Source organism: Carlito syrichta, unplaced genomic scaffold (assembly GCF_000164805.1).
Source record: "Carlito syrichta isolate Samal-C Ts95f unplaced genomic scaffold, Tarsius_syrichta-2.0.1 Scaffold301654, whole genome shotgun sequence".
Classification (NCBI taxonomy): domain Eukaryota; kingdom Metazoa; phylum Chordata; class Mammalia; order Primates; family Tarsiidae; genus Carlito; species Carlito syrichta.
The window spans coordinates 166,492-183,921 of NW_007245750.1; the positions used below are offsets into that span (position 1 = coordinate 166,492).

At 36.4% G+C, this 17,430-nt stretch overlaps 1 protein-coding gene across 1 annotated transcript in view; it reads left to right on the forward strand.

Moving 5' to 3' along the window:
- Positions 1-17,430, forward strand: part of MSH4 (mutS homolog 4) — an 85,128-nt gene that overhangs the window by 28,979 nt on the left and 38,719 nt on the right. Inside the window, exons 8-11 of the mRNA XM_008055084.1 lie at positions 6,338-6,412; positions 12,035-12,099; positions 13,645-13,814; positions 16,558-16,694. Coding sequence (XP_008053275.1) covers positions 6,338-6,412; positions 12,035-12,099; positions 13,645-13,814; positions 16,558-16,694 — 447 coding nt within the window. The remainder of the gene's footprint in view (positions 1-6,337; positions 6,413-12,034; positions 12,100-13,644; positions 13,815-16,557; positions 16,695-17,430) is intronic.

Genomic DNA, 17,430 nt, shown 5'->3' on the forward strand with positions numbered 1-17,430 from the left:
TCTTGATTTGATTCTCAACTTGGCCACTATTGGTGCATAGCAGTGCTACTGATTTGTCTGTGTTGATTTTATATCCCAAAACTTTACCGAATTCTTTTTTCAGGTCCAGTAGTCTTTTGGAGAAGTCCTTAAGGTTCTCTAGGTATAAGATTATATCACTGGCATACAGAGATAGTTTGATTTCTTCTTTTCCAATTTGGATACACTTTATTTCTTTTCCTTGCCTGATTGCTCTGGCTAGCACTTCCAGTACTATATTGAATTGGAGTGGTGTCAGTAGGCATCTTTTCCTTGTTCCAATTCTGAGGGGGAATGCTTTCAACTTTTCTCCGTTCAGGATGACTGTGGCTGTGGGTTTGTCATATATGACTTTTATTACTTTAAGGAATGTTCCCCCTATGCCATTTTGCTGAGAGTCTTTGTCATGAGGGGATGCTGGATTTTATAAGATACTTTTTCTGCATCTATTGAAATGATCATATGATTTTTGTTTTTAATTCTGCTTATGTAGTGGATCAGATTTATCGACTTGCATATGTTGAGCCACACTTGCGTCTCTGGGATAAAGCCCACTTAGTCATGGTGTATTATTTTGTTATGTGCCTTTGAATTCTGTTTCTAATATTTTGTTGAGGATTTCTGTGTCTATGTTCATAAGGAATATTGATCTATACTTTCCTTTTTTTGTTTTGTATTTTCCTGGCTTTGGTATCAGAGTGATATAGGCCTTACAGAATGAGTTAGGGAGGATTCCCTCCTCTTCGGTCTTATGGAATAGCATCAGTACAGTTATTACCAGTTCTTTCTTGAAGGTCTGGTAGAATTCACTTGTGAGTTCATCAGGTCCTGGAGTTTATTTGGTTGTTGTTGGGAGACTTTGAGTTCCTGTTTCCATCTAGATACTTGTTACTGGTCTGTTCAGGGTTTCTGTTTCTTCTTGATTCAAGATTGGGAAGTTGTATGATTCTAAGAATTTATCTCTTCCCTCTAGGTTGTCTAGTTTGTTTGTATAGAGGTGTTGTATAGAGGTGTTCATAATAATCGTGGATGATCTTTTAAATTTCTCATGTATCAGTTGTAATGTCTACTTTTTCATCTCTGATTGAACTAATTTGAGTATTCTTTCTTCATTTCTTAATTAACCTAGCTAGTAATCTATCAATTTTGTTCATATATATATATATATATTTGTTTGTTTGCTTTTTTGCTTTGGAGTCTCACTTCATTGCCTATGCTGGAGTACACTGGCATGCTCACAGCCACCCCAGCATCAACCTGCTAGCTCAGGCGATCCTTCTGCCTCTAGTAGCCTTTACAGGTACATGCTACCATGCCTGGCTAATTTTTTGATTAATTGTAGAGATGGGGTCCCTCCAAGTTGCCCAGGCTGTTCTTGAACCGATGGCCTCAGGCAATCCCCTCACCTTGCCCTCCCAAAATGCTAGATTACAGACTTGAGCCACCATGCCTGCCTTGTTTATATTTTTAAAGAACCACCTTTTTGTTTCATTGATCCTTTGTATTTTTTTTATTTCAATTGCATTTAGTCTTGTTTTGATCTTTGTTATTTCTTTTTTTCTTTTCTTTTTCTTCTTTTTTTTTTGGCTAGCTTTCAGTTTGGTTTGTTCATGTTTCTCTAGTTCCTTGAGGTGTGATGTTAGGTTGTCAAAATGTTATATTTCAGTGTTATTAATATAGGCCTTAAGCACTAGAAATTTTCCTTTAAGCACAGGTTTGGCTGTGTCTTAGAGGTTTTGATAACTTATTTCAAGGAATTTTTAAATTTCCATCTTGATTTCATTGTTGACCCAAGGATTATTCAGGAGCAAATTGTTTAACTTCCATATCTTTGTTTGTTTCATGAGTTCTTGGAGTTAATTCCTAGTTTTAATTCCCTGTGGGCTGAGATGGTGCTTGATGTGAATTTTATTTTTTGGAATTTATTGAGACCTGATTTGTGGCCTATCGTAAGGTCTATAATGAAGAACGTTTCATGACTGATGAGAAAAATTTGTATTTTGTAGTTTTGGGATGGAATGTTCTGTAGATGTCTGTTAATTTCATTTCCTCTAGAGGCCCGTTTAACTCCAATGTTTCTTTGTTGACTTTCTGCCTTGATGATCTATTACTATCAGTGGAATGTTGAAGTTTCTCACTATTATTGTATTGCTGTCTATCTCTCTCTATTTTTTTTTTTTTTAGGTCTAGTAGAATTTATTTTATAAAGCTGGGGACTCTGGTTTTAGGCGCATATATATTTTAAATTGTTATGTCTTCTCATTGGATTGATCCCTTTATTATTATGTAATCGCTATCTTTGTTGTTTTTTTTTAACTGTTGTTAATTTAAAGTGTGTTTTATCTAACACGAGAATGGTGACCCAGCTTGTTTTTGGTTTCCATTTGCATGGAATATTTTTTCCCACACATTTACCTTCAGTCTGTAGGATTCTTTGTGGTTAAGTGGGTCTCTTGAGGGCAGCAGATATTTGGTGTGTTTGTGTGTGTGTGTGTGTGTGTGTGTGTGTGTGTGTGTGTATCCAACCTCCCAGTCTATATCTTTTAGAGGAGGCATTGAGACCATTTATGTTCATGGTTAATAATGGTATGTAAGGTACTATTCTAGTCAGCATACTGGTTGTTGTCTAGTTGCTTTGTTTATTTACTTTCTCCATTGTGTTTGTGTTCCATAAAGCCTGTGAACTTTATGATTTCCAGTGTTATTCTACTGGTGTATTTCCACCTTTTGTTTCAGTATTTAGGACTCCTTTGAATATTTCCTGTAGAGCTGGTCTAGTGGTAACAAATTCCCTCAGCATTTCTCCTTCATTTATGAAACTTAGTTTTGCAGGATACAAACTCCTTGGCTGACAGTTATTCTGCTTGAAGAGATTGAAGATGGGTCCCCAATCCCTTCTGGCTTGCAAGGTTTCTTTTGAGAAGTTTCTGTTCATCTGATAGGTTTACCTTTATAAGTTATTTGGTGCTTTTGTCTCATTGCTCTTAAATTTTCTTCCATCACATTAACTTTGCATAGCCTGATGATTATATGTCTTGGAGATGACTTTTTTGCAAATAATCTTCTGGGGGCTCTTGGGGCTTCATGTATTTGGATGTTTAGATCTCTGGCAAGGCCAGAGAAGTTTTTCTGCTTTGTTCTCTCAAATAGGCTTTCCTAACCTGTTGCTTTCTCTTCTTCCTCAGGAATACCTATGATTCTTAGCTTTGGATGTTTTTCACAGCCCCACGTTTCTTGGAGACCCTGGTCCATTCTCTTGATTCTTTTTTCTTTATTGTTGTCTGATTATGTTAATTCAAAAGCTTTGTCTTCAAGTTCTGAGACCTTTTCTTCTGCATATTCTAGTATACTGTTAAAACTTTGCACTGCGTTTTTTTACTTATCTAAATGCTGCTTTCCATTAGGGTATGGGGGTGAGGTTGGATGGATGGATGTGGAGGGGTGCAGCACGTCTGGAGCTGGTGTGCCAGAGGTGTGCGCTGGCAACCAAAAATCCAAGTCATGCAAAAATTTGCAACACACAAAGAGGTGAAAGGAGAAAAGATTTATTTAAGAAAGAAATCACTTTCCACAGGCAGAAAGAGAACCTACACTCTGGATGAGTGTGGCATCATAGCCCCCCAGGCCCCAGGTTAAATCCTGTCCCCTGAGATGTTGCAGTCAGGTAGACATGACTGCCAGGACTTCCTTGTTGACCACCTGGTCCAGGCAGTTTCCTGTAAAAGGATGGGGTCCCACAAGGTCTCGTTATGTTGCCCAGACTGGTCTTGAGCTCCTGGCCACAAGTGATTCTCCTGCCTCAGCCTCTTCAAGTGCTGGGATTACAGGAATGAGCCACTGTGCCCTGCCATTAGTATGTTTTGATGAATGGAAGTTCTTAATCTGAGTGATTTCAGTTTATCGATTTTTTTTTCCTTTATGGTTACTGTTGGCTATGTTCTGCTTAAGAGATTTTTTTACCTTCTTTAGTGTCTCGATTGTACCCATGGAATTTTAACGTATGGAGGTGAGTGATTGACAATACAGAGAAACTAATTCCATTGAAAGACGAGTGTATGTATAGCTCCCAAGAGGAAGGCATGCCAGGCAGGGCTACCTGGGGAAGTAGCAGGGTTAGTCAGGAGGCAGAAGGAACAAAGGTAAAGCGTGGGCAAAACCTTTATTACTATAGTGCCAGGAAGTAGCTAGATAAGGATGCCCCCTCTTGGACAGGAAGTGAAACATAGATGTTGGCGTTTGTGATTGGAGGATTTGTGATAGGGTTTTCACATGCCTACAAAAGCCAGACTGCAAAGAAGATGTAAACAACTCCAACTGTTGCTTTGACTGTGTGATTAATGGAGGCCAAATCATCGATTACCAAAATCTAAAAGTTAATTAGGTCACACAAGGCCATGAAGATATTTTTCTTGGTTATATTTCAGATGTTTTATTATATTACATTTTATATTTACAGCTATGATTCTCCTAGAATTTACTTTTGTGTGTGGGTAATGAAAGGGCCATATTTCTTTTTTCCCACCTGGATTCATAAGGGTTCTGGTATTATTCATTGAAAAGACTGTCCTTTTCCCACTGCTCTGCAGTCAGCCTTTGTCATAAATCAAGTGCCATATATGCTTGAATCTGTTTCTAGATGTTTTATTCTGTCCAACTGGTCTCTCTGACTGTCCTTATGCCAATGCCATAGTCATTTGAGTACTGTAATTTTATTATCAGTTGACATTCAGTATCAGTATTTCTTCCACTTTGATCTTCTTCAAGGGTGTTAGTTATTTTTGGCTCTCCTTTTGTGCTAGTGATAATGGTTGACTTCTGTTTGGTGAGTTTTATTTCTTTTTTTTTGAGTTGGAGTCTCACTCTGTCACCCAGACTGGAGTGCAGTGGCCGCTCCCGGCCACCGCAGCCTTGACCTGCTGGGCTCCGGCGATCCTTCCGCCTCAGCCTTCCAAGTAGCTGGAATTACAGGCGCACGCTACCACGCCCGGCTGATTTTTTGATTTATTGTAGAGATGAAGGCTCGCTGCCCAGGCGGGTCTCGAACCCGCGGACTCAGGCAATCCACTCACCTCAGCCTCCCAAAGGCACGGGATTACAGTCTGAGCCACCAAGCCCGGCTGAGTTTTATTTCTTTTTAATCTTCCAGTTAGTCTCAGAGATTTATTGTAAGAGAGCATGAGATAACTCTTTTTGGGCTAACAACATTTATTATGGTATTACTTCTAAATTGACCTGCATAGTCACTGAACAGTCCAAATGTTGTACAGTGGGGATACGGGTCAAGGTACCTCAGAAGGAAACAGCCTCATATCAAGTATATTATGTCATAATTTTAATATCCTAAAACTTTACTCCTGTCAGATTGATAAATTAACCCATTCACAAGGACATTTCTCATTTCCGCAGGTTCAGTACCACTGCTCAACTCTACACAGATCATGATCTAATTGATATGAAGTCAATTTATATAATTTATAATATCAGTATTGCTTTATTTTGAAAAACTACACTTTATTAGGATTACTGGATAATGATAAATTGAAAAACTACAATTTATTAGCTTACTTGCACAAGCAGAGATTGATGAGGGATCATGTTTTTCTGTAACTATGAGGTTTGGATTCAGTCTTTCAAGATATCATCTATCCACAAATACCCTTCATGTCTTTTCAGTTAATCTTAGTCTCTTGGTGCTACTCAGGATTGAACTTTATCTCCCTTTTCTATTATGGTTTCAAATGGAACCAAAGGAATGAAATAGAAATGAAAGTTGGGTACAATGAGGTGAACTCCTCATTTCAGACTTTTGGGACACTGGTGTGCTAGGTTTATTATGGTTGGCCAGTAATTTCTTTTTTTTCTTTTCTTCTCAAAGCAGGGTCTCACTCTGCTAGCTAGCCATGCTGGAGTGTAGTGGCACAATCATTGCTCTTTGTAGCCTTAAGTTCCTGGACTCGAGCAATCATCCTGCCTCAGACTTCCATATAGCTAAGACTACAGCCATGCACCACCATGACCGGCTAATTGAAAACAATTAAAAAAATGTTTTTGTAGAGACCAGGTCTTGCAATGTTGCCCAGGCTTAACTTGAACACCTGTCCTCAAGCAAACCTTCCCACTTTGGCCTCCCACAGTGCTGGGATTACAAGCATGAGCCACCACATCAGCCAATTTCTAACTATTCGATAGGCTGGCATCCTGGCTAGGCTGATATATAAAAATATATGGAATATGCCAAGGGTAAAATGTAGAAAGGAAAACACATTCTTATAGCAAATATTTATGGTATCCACCCACATTTGTATTTTTATCTTAACAGGTCAATGCAGCTGAATCAAAGATAACAAATTTGATATACTTAAAGCATACATTGGAACTTGTGGATCCTTTAAAGGTAATCTTGATCTATCTGTATACATACAAAACATGTTCAACATCATTTTTAAACATCATTTCTTTGTTTAGAGAAAAATTCAAACTTAGAGAAAGTTGCAGGAATAGCATAATGAATTCTTCATACTTTATTCATTTTACGCATACAGCACACACAGGCACATTTGAGAATAAGTTATAATACCTGAATAGTAAAGTATATATCTCCTAAGAACAAGGATGGTCTCTCATATAGCCACAATAGTATTATAAAATTCAGAATATTTAATAATGATATAATACTAATATATAATATATATCCCATACTCAAATTTTTCCAGGTGTCCTAATAATGCTTTTTATAGCATTTTTTCTGATACAGGGTCCATCTCAGGATTATACATTATATTTAGTGTCATTTTTCAAAAACTCCCTTAAAATGAAAATGTTTCTCAACCTTTGGTTAATGATATTGACATTTGGAAGCATAGGGTCAGTTGTTTTATAGAATGGTCCTCAATTTATATGATTGTTTCCTCATGATTAAATTCATCTATGTATATTTGGTAGTAATACTCTGAACAATGTATCTTTCTCAGCTCAGCACATCACATCAGGAGGCAGTGTCATTTTCCCATCCTTGGTGATTTTAACTTTGATCAATTTTTTCACTGTAAGGTTACTATATTTTCTTTTGTAATTAATAAGTAAGTAATCCCTGGAGAAATACTTTTAGAATGTGTAAATAATTTACTATTCATCAAACTTTCACCCGTTGATTTTAGAATCAATTGATGACTCTTACCTGAAAGTATTGTTACTCTAATGACTACAAAATGATGATCCTTTCATTAATGTTTAAATATTACACTGTGTAAAACTTTTTTTTTTTTGAGTTGGAGTCTCACTTTGTTGCCCAGGCTTTAGTGCAATGTCATGCTCACAGCTATTCCAGCGTTGACATCCTGGGCTCCGGCGTTCCTTCTGCCTCAGCCTTCCAAGTAGCAGGAACTACAGGCACATGCTACCACACCCAACTAATTTTTTTTTAATTGTAGTGACAAAGTCTCACCATGTTGCCCAGGCTGGTCTTGAACCTGCAGGCTCAGGCAGTCCTCTCACTTCAGCCTCCTAAAGTGCTGGTATTGCAGGCTTAAGCCACTGCACCTGGCTTAAAACTTTTTAATAAAGTAACAAAAGGAGCTGGTTTTCAGAAAGAAAAAACAATCTGGAAGAATTTTGTTATAGAGATTGTTCTTTTATTATCATGTTTTTAAAAATATGTGTATATTTTTAATAGTGATGAAGTCTTGCTTTGTTACCCAGGCTGATCTTGAACTTTTGGACTGAAGCAAACCTCCCACCTCAGATTCCCATAGTGTTGGTATTACAGACATGAGCCATAACGCTCAGCCTGGTTATTCTAATAAATATGTATAATTAAAATAATGTGACAAAATATTTTCCAAAATTTTACCACCTTTTTATAATGAAAGAGATAAAACAAGTCATCAGAAAAATATTGATGATTTGATGAAACAAATTTTAGACTTAGATGTCAAAAGCAAATGAAAAGGCAAAGAAAGGAAAAATTTATAACAAATGACAGGTTAAATATTAATTTCTGTCATCATAAGATGCAATAATTTCATAGGAAAATACTGGAGTGCCAATGGAAATATGAAAAATGATCCAAAAAAGGAAATAAAAATGATTAATAAATGGTAGAAAAAATATTACCCTCACTATTAATCAAAGAAATGCAAATTAAAACCATAGATTTTATGTGTCAAAGAAGCAAAGATTTATATTTTTGTTATGTATGTAACTCGCTGCTAACTAGTGGTCAGTAAGACAGACAACTTCTTATATAGCTGATAGGAATACAAATAGCACATACTTTACAGAATATTATGTAGTAAACATTCACAACATCCAGCTTTTGATCCTGTAATACTACTTATAAATGTTTGTCTTCAAGAACTTTCAGAAACATTGACCAAGATGTATGTCCAGTGATGGTCATTGTAGCATTATTTACTTAGATCAGTGAAAATTTGTAAAAAAAAAGAGTAGCATGCCAATAGTTAGAGGAACAGATTATTTGCTTTCCACAGGGTGGAGTATTATTAATTATTTAGAAGTTTTGCTGTGAAAAGTTTCTCATACTTATGATGTAGAACAAGCTGAGCATCCCTAATCTGAAAATTCAAAATCCAAATTGCTCCAAATTCCAAAACTTTTTTAGGGCCACATGATGCCACAAGTGGAAAATTTTACACTTGCCGTTATATGATGGGTCACGGTCAAAGTGCAGGTGCCCAACACAGTTTCTTCTGTATCTTTACAGGCAAAAAGACCCTCCTAGCCCCCTAGCTGTGATATATCTTTTTTGTGCACACCCAGATTCTCCAAAAGATTTATCTTTTCTAAGCACACCCCTAAAAAGAAATAAAGTGACACATGTGCAGGTTGACTACGCCAGTGGCAAGTTTTCCATGACGGCCCATGTGGGGACATGACCGGCATGCATTACTCACTGTGTTTTTGCTTATTCTTTGTGGTTTAAACATATTGTTAGAAATATCATCCTGTGTATCTAGTGGTTAGGATAACAACAACAAAAAAATGTCAAAAAGGCCTGCAGATACCCCTGTGGGTAACAGTGATAAGAAAAAGAGGAATTATTTCTGTTTTTCTAAAGCACAGAAAGTCAAGCTAGTGGAGAAACTGGACAATGATGTGAGTGTGAAATGTCTTACAAAAGAGTACGGTGTTAGAATGACCATCATGTATGACCTGAGGAAACAAAAGGATAAGCTGTTGAAGTTCTGTGCTGAAAGCAGTGAACAGAAATTAATTAAAACAAATAGAAAAATGCTACATAAAGCTCTCAGTCATGCATTGAGAGTGGATCTGTCAGCATTGCAGTGAACACATGCCACATTATGGAATGCTGATCGTGAAACAAGCAAAAAAAATCACAATGAAATGAAAATTGAAAGGAACTGTAAATATTCCACAGATTGGCACAGAAATTTATTAAGAAATATAGCTTTAAATTTTTAAAAATTTGTAGTGAAACAGCATCTGCTGATCATGAGACATTGGAGAAATTTATAGACAAGTTTCCTAAGGTCGTCACTGATGAAAATTTGATGCCAGAACAAGTCTATAATGCTGATGAAACATTATTGTTTGGCATTGTTGCCCCAGAAAGACACTGATTACAGCTGATGAGACAGCCCTGTGGGAATTAAGGATGGTGAGGAAAGAATAACTGCTGGGCTGTGCTAATGCAGGAGGCATGCGTAAGTGTAAACTTGCTGTAACAGACAAAAGTTTGCATTCTTGCTGTCTTCAAAGGGTGAATTTCTTACCAGTTTATTATTATGCTAACGAAAAATCCTGAACCACTGGGGACATTTTCTCTGATTGGTTCCCCTAACGTTTTGTGACCTGTGCTCACTGCAAGGAAGTTAGACTGAATGATGATTGCAAGATTTTGTTCTTTCTTGACAACTGTTCTCATCCTCCAACTACAGTTCTCATAAAAAATAATGTTTGTACTATATACTTTCCTCCAAATGTGGTATCACTAATTCAGCCATATGACCAGGGTATCCCTAGGTCAATGAAGAGTAAATATAAGAACACTCTCTTGAACAGCGTGCTAGAAGCCATAAATGGAGGCATGGATGTAGAAGAGTTTCAAAAGGAGTTTAGTATGAAGGATGCTATATATGCTGTTGCCAGTGCTTGGAACGTAGTCACTAAAGACACAGTTGTGTGTGCCTGGTCTCTAGCCTGTGACTATTTTCAGTGATGGTGATAAACAAGGTTGTGACATTGAAGAATTCCATACGTCACTGAGAAAACAATTGTGTCTGAACTCTTTACATATGAAAAAAAATACACCTTTAGAGTCTATCAGTAAACAGAAAGAAGTAGATATTGAAGAAGTCTTTAACATTGACAATGAGGCTCCAGTTGTTCATTCATCAGCCAATGGCAAGATTGCTGCCGTAAATCAAGGTGATGGCAGTAGTAGTGCTGATGAAGATGACATTGTTCGTACTGCAGAAAGAGTGTCTATTGAAGACAAAGTGAAAATGTGTGGTGGGCTTACTGAATGCCTAGAGAATTGTGTACTCAGCAGTAAGAAACCATGTTAGTTTTTAAAATCAAAGAAAAACTTCTAAAATGAAAATTGTCATTAATGAGGTAGATTAACACTGGAAGAGGCATTTTTAAAAAGCCATCAGTAAACCTTCCTAGAAAACCCACTTCCTGGTCCATCAGCTGCTTCTGATGTTTCTTCTTACCTAGAAAAATAAGGGACAGTTTACCTAACCTTTTAATCAAAGCACAGCATTGTAGGTGGCAGCTGAAAGCCTGACATAGTCCGTTGTGCTATTACTTAACAGCTGACATAGGTATTCTGGTGATGCCACCTTGCTGCCTAGTTACCTTGAATACACTATTTTTTCCCCTTTATTAATAGTATGTCATATTTTTTACTGCTAAATTTTTATGTGTGAATAAGTGTAAAAAATGATTGCTTATCAATAGCTTATGAATTCAGAGTCAGGAGTGATAGTGATGCCAAAAAACCACAGATTTTCACATGGATGACTGAGATGATAACACCTTTGCTTTCTGATGGTTCGTGAACAACATTACTTAAAGTGTTGTTTGAAATCAACTCGGGCTATGTATATAAGGTGTATATGAAATGTGAATAAATTTCATGTTTAAACTGGGGTTTCATCTTCAAATATTTTGTTATATATGCAAATTTCCAAGATCTGAAAAAATCCAGAATCCAAAACACTTCCGATTTCATGCATTTCAGGTAAGGGACACTGAGCCCATAGTAGGTGGGGGAAAGGGGCATACAATGGCATGAAGTTTCTGTTCCAGATAATGGCAGGAAATACACCATAATCTTTAGAGTACTTATCTTTAGAAGGGCCGTAGGGTTGTGAGTGATTTATTTTTTTCTTAATGCTTTTGCGGTTTTTGTTTTTATTGGTATATGCATATTGTTTTCTATTCAAAAGCAAAAAATTGCTGTCACATCATATCAAACTAAAAGAGGAAATGAAGTTCAGATTAACTATGTTCTTTTCTTCTCTTTTCTGTTTGTTTAGTTAGTGACCTCTCATAGTTTTCATTAAGCAAAATAAAACTCCTGTTTTTACCATATAAGAATGAAGAAATTGCTCTATTTATGAATATACAAAACACTTTTTTTGGCTTAATGTACATATAACCCAAATTTGGGAATTACATGTAGAGTATTCTAAGTATACAACAGTAGTTGTTCAAGTGCTTGAATAAGTGCTTGTTCAAGTGCTTGAATAAGTGCTTGAATAAGTGGTTGAATATTAGCAATTAGTTTTGACAATAAAAATAAAACTCATAGTAGTGAAGCAGTGGATGGTACTTATTAGCCATGTGCTTTTCATCTGGAAAATAAGAAGGATACCATCTGTCCTAACCTACATATCTATAATATTTTTATGAGTACATAAAGAGAAAATGAAGCAAGAAAGTACGTGGTAAACTGTTAAACAAATGCAAAATGCTATGTTTTTGATGTCTTACTTCATTCTTAACTCTTTATTTTATTATTTAATAGGTTGTTCTGAAGAACTGTAACACACCTTTATTAAGAGCTTACTCCAGTTCCTTGGAAGACAAGAGGTCTTTGTCACTCAACTCTTAATAAAAAAAGATCATTCTTTTTTTCCTGATCATAACTAATTTTAAAGATTGTATTTTATAGAGCAGTTACTTGAGTTTTGGTTAATGAAATCCTTATTCATCCTTACATTTTACTTTATAAGTACAATAAATATGGTGGTAGCACATTGATTATTGTGTTGATGAACAATTAGAATAGCATGAAAAATTGAAATTGATGCACAATTTTAGTATTTCCTTCTCTTTCTCCCCCAATTTTAGTATTTTTTTTAAAAGCCATTCTCTATGGAAAATCTTAAAGCCATAAAAATATATTCCTCCGTTTTGTTAAGTTATGAAGGGTTAAATGTAACTAAAAATAGTAGATATGAATATTAGTAAGATTTAAATAGAGCTTAATTTTAATATTGTTAAAAGATAAGCAGTGGCATCTTGGTTCTGGACAGAAAACATTTGTGATACTAAGAACTGTTTTATTAAATGAAGATTTATTCTCTATGTGAGGCCACAAACTGAAGTTAGTAATAAAACCAGCTTAATTACAAATAAGACAGTGCAGAATAAAGGAAACATGTAGGAAAATAGGTGTTACCAGGTTTCTGATTTGCATAATCACTGTACTTTATCACTAATAATTGTATGGTTCCTGTTACACTGTCTCACGATATATGTTTAGTCTCCCTTGCTTCTACCATATGCTATTCTTCTTTGAATCTCTGCACCTAGCACAGTGCCTGATATATGGTATAAGTTAATGTTTAGTGAGTGAATAAGAGTGAAGCCAGTTTTTTCCTTTATTATTATTATTTTTTTAAGAGACGAGTTCTTGCTATGTCGCTGCAGGATGGTCTTGAACTCCTGGTCTCAGTGATTCTCCCACCTCATCTTCCTGAGCACTGGGATTACAGACGTGAGCCTCTGTGTCTGGCCTGAGGCCAGAACATTTATAACAGTTCTTTAGAGACACATTTTATGCTCTCAGGAACATCAGTGTCTACTCTGAGAGATCTGTTTATTAGTAGTAGATGGTGGCCTCAGGTTGTTTTAGGCTAGTCCTGACTGACGAACTACAGTAGTTTAACATTGACTTAGTCATAGCTCTAACTTCTGGAAATTTAAATATTTATTTATTTATTTTATTTATTTTTTTTTTGAGTTGGAGTCTCACTCTGTCGCCCAGACCAGAGTGCAGTGGCCACTCCCGGCCACCACAGCCTCGATCTGCTGGGCTCCAGCGATCCTTCCGCCTCAGCCTTCCAAATAGCCGGAATTACAGGCACACGCTACCACGCCCGGCTAATTTTTTGATTTATTGTAGAGATGAGGTCTCACCTGCCCAGGCGGGTCTCGAACCCGCAGGCTCAGGCAATCCACTCACCTCAGCCTCCCAAAGGCGCGGGATTACAGGCTGAGCCACCGAGCCCGGCTAAATATTTATTGCTTACTTATTTCAAAATAACTTTCAATAAAAATTTGCTATCACTGATTCAAATTACAAAGTAACTCACTTATTACCCGAAATGTTCTTTTTTGCCTTAATTTTAGGTTTGGAATCATACTTGAAAAGATTAGAACAGTAATTAATGATGATGCAAGATATATGAAAGGATGCCTGAATATGAGAACGCAGAAGTGCTACGCAGTGAAGTCTAACGTCAATGAATTTCTTGACATAGCCAGAAGAACATATACAGAGATTGTCGATGACATAGCAGGTGATTGATTTATTCGATCATATTTTTTCTGTTTTCAGAAATAAAACAAACTTTTAAGGACATGCTGTGCTTTTTTGCTGCTGATGACTAGCCATGCATATTTTAAATTTATTTTTTGTTACCAAAATAGATAAGATTAATGCATATTACCATATTAAAAAGAAAACTTTTAAAAAAATACATTAAAAATTGTATTTCTTCTTTTCTTCAAACTTAGACATAGAGTTACCATCATGCAATGTTGTATATAAGCTATATGAAAAATGCAGACTGTCAATACTAAAAGATTTCAGTGGCAGGACAGATGCCACTTTTATCTAGAAGAGGTGGCATTTGAACCAGTCCAGTAATTCTTTTAACAGCTCCTGTTGCATGTAGACACTGTTCTGAGTACTGGGAATACATAGTGAGCAAGACAAAGTTCCTGTCCTCATGGAGCTTATATTATGGTGGGGAGGCAGATAATAAAGAAACAAAAAACACTCATGCATATATATGTACATCATGTTGGCATGTATATCAGTCATATTCATGTAATTTCATATGAATATAAAATATATGAAGGGAAAAACTGCAGGTTAGAGGGGCCACAGAGTGACAGTATGGAAGCGTAGAGAATTGGGAAGGTTTTAGTAGAGGGAGCAGCCTCTACCAGTAGAGGCATTCCACCCAACTAGCAGTGGTACAACCTGTAGCACAGAGGCTTAAGAAAACCCCAAGGGCTGAGTGAGGAAACCCATTAGGATGGAATTACAGAACTATTAAGAGATGAAACCAGAAGTATAGGCTGGAGAGTAGAATTTAGACTTTGAAGGCCAGGAGTTTTTTTTTTTCCTCAAGGAAAAGGAAGAGGTATTGAGTTTTTGTTTTTCTTGCACTTTGGGGTGAAGTTAATCAAGAAAGTACACTGAATGAATTTGAGTAGAGAAATAAAGACATCAGTTTAAACTATTACAAGTTAATAAAGCATTATTAGGTGAAGGCAATGTATATGAGAAAAGAAACATGAAGAATTCATTAAAGGAAAATTGACAGGAATTACTCGAATGACCGTGGTAAGGGAAATGTCGCCTTAGTGCTAATTGAGATTTCTAGTCTGAGAGTGGTGGTACTATCAAGAAAAGCAGGAAAATCAAGAGGAGGAGCTATTTTGAGTAATGAAGATACTAGCTTTCTTCAAGCAATATTCAAAATTTTAGGGTCATCAAGTTAGAAATATAGATTTAGAACTCTGTAGTGATTGTGAAGGTGATAGGGAGATTTGGATTTTTAAATACATTTTATCTGATGAATCAGCTATTTCCTTTCTAGACTATTTTTTTTTCTAAATATGTTTTATAGAGAGAATTTCTTGAATTAATGATTGCAATAATGTATGTGATTATTCTCTTCTTTTTTAAAAAAGTAGAATAAATAATACAAAGAGGGACCCCCCAAAATCCTGAATTTATTTATAAAAATTGTGTATTCTTACACATTTAAACTTGTCACCTTCAAAGTACCTCCGTTTGATGCAGTACACCTACTGAGATACTCAGTGTTTGAACTCATCAATTTTGATGCCTGTTAGTGCTTCTGTCATTTTTTGTTTCACCTCTTCCACATTGACAAAACATTTCCCTCTGAGGACTTTTTTCATCCAGGGAAACAAAAGTTTCTCAGGGTGAGATCTGGTGACTAGAGAGGGTGGGGCATGGATGTCTTGCTGTTTTTGGTAAAAACAAAAAACAAAAAAACTGTTGAACATGTAGCTTGGTGTGGGTAGGTGTACTTGTAAATAACCCATCAGGAAATGCATTGAAACACTGCCCTCCCCCCAAAAAAATCACTGAAGCTGAACGCAGCCACTTACAACAATGCTAGCTGGTACACTGATGCTGATAGATTCCTAAAACCCTTACCTAGTGGGGGAAGGCTGTATTACAAGGAGTCTGCCCTCCAAAAAATAATTCTGGTATTTTTGTGGTCCCCTTTATATGTAAAAAACTCTAATACTTCTAACACAGAGTATAAAATAGTCTTTGTTCTGTTTTTAAAATTTGTTTTATTATTTTATTTAAAAGAGATGGGATCTCATATATTGCCCAGGCTGATCTCAAACTTCCAGTTTCAAGCCATTCTCCCACCTCAGCCTCCCATGTAGCTGGGATTACAGAGGCAAGCCACTGCATCTAGCTACCTTTTTTTATTTAAACATTTATATATTTTTTCCCTTTAAAATTACCTATCAGAGCTTGGCGTGGTGGCTCATACCTGTCATCTCAGCACTTTGGGAGGCTGAGGCAAAAGGATTGCCTGAGCCCATGGGTTCGAGACCAGCCTGGGCAATATGGTGAGACCTCAACTCAGCAGTAAATCACAAAATTAGCAGGGCGTGGTGGTATACATCTGTGGTTCCAGCTACTTGGAAGGCTGAGACAGAAGGATCACCTGAGCCCAGCAGGTCGAGGCTGCAGTGGCTATGAGCATGCTACTGCACTCCAGTCTGGGTGACAGAAGGAGACTTCTGCTCAAGGAAAAAAAAAAACTATCAGAATGAGTACCTATGTATTTTTTATTTGTTTTAAAGAATATTTGATAGCATCTTTTGGACTTTAAAAATAGTTAAAGTCTGAAAGACTAACAAGCCTTCCTATTCATGTATAAAATAAGAAAAAAATCATGTAACTTTAGACAGAAAGAGAATTTTTCATTAAACCTTCATTTTGTCTCATTTGTGTTTTTTCTTGTTCTTAATCACTAGGAATGATATCGCAACTTGGAGAAAAGTATAGTCTTCCTTTAAGAACAAGCTTTAGCTCTGCTCGAGGATTTTTCATCCAGATGACAACAGATTGTACAGCACTCCCCAGTGGTCAACTTCCTTCAGAATTTATTAAGGTTTATTCTAGAGTAGTTAGGAAATTATTGTTCCTGATTTTACAGAATTACATTTACATATTGTCAGACCCTCCTTGAGTTTTCCAAGCCAAATTTCTGAATGTTCTGTGTAGTGCTTCTCCATCTACTCCTGGCCACCCACCTAACTCATCTAATATGAATTTAATAGTAATTTAGAAACTTTTCTTGGGAAATACCAAACTCGGTGATTCCCACTAACCTGGGAACTTGGTGTAAAAAAAGAAAGAAAATGAAGCAAGAACATTCAAAAGATGTTTTTGATAAAAAGAAATGAGCAAAATACTGCACAGCGTCCAAAGCACATTTGCCTGTTAAAAGTTTAAAAAATTCTGAGGCAAAGAAGTCTACTTAACATTTTAAAATAGTATATTTCCAAACCTTTGTACCACGGAAATACTTTTTCCTGCATACATATTAGCTCTTTTATAGCATGCCAGTTTAAGAAACTAACCCACTCTAATCTTTGCTTTATCTGTTTCCAGGGGTGCCTTTGGATAAATGCTATTTAACTTTCAGACTTTTAGAGACTGAGTAAGGTTAGAGATTGAATGAGGTTCAGATATGGGACAAGGACTGAGATGGGTCAGAGATGGAGTGAGGATCACTGATGTCCACTATGCATGTTGCTTGTTAACGAGATACAGTGTTTTAACATTATGAGACCCCTTAACAATAATCATGTCAAGTGGATTAGGTTTTTAAAAAAATCCTGCTT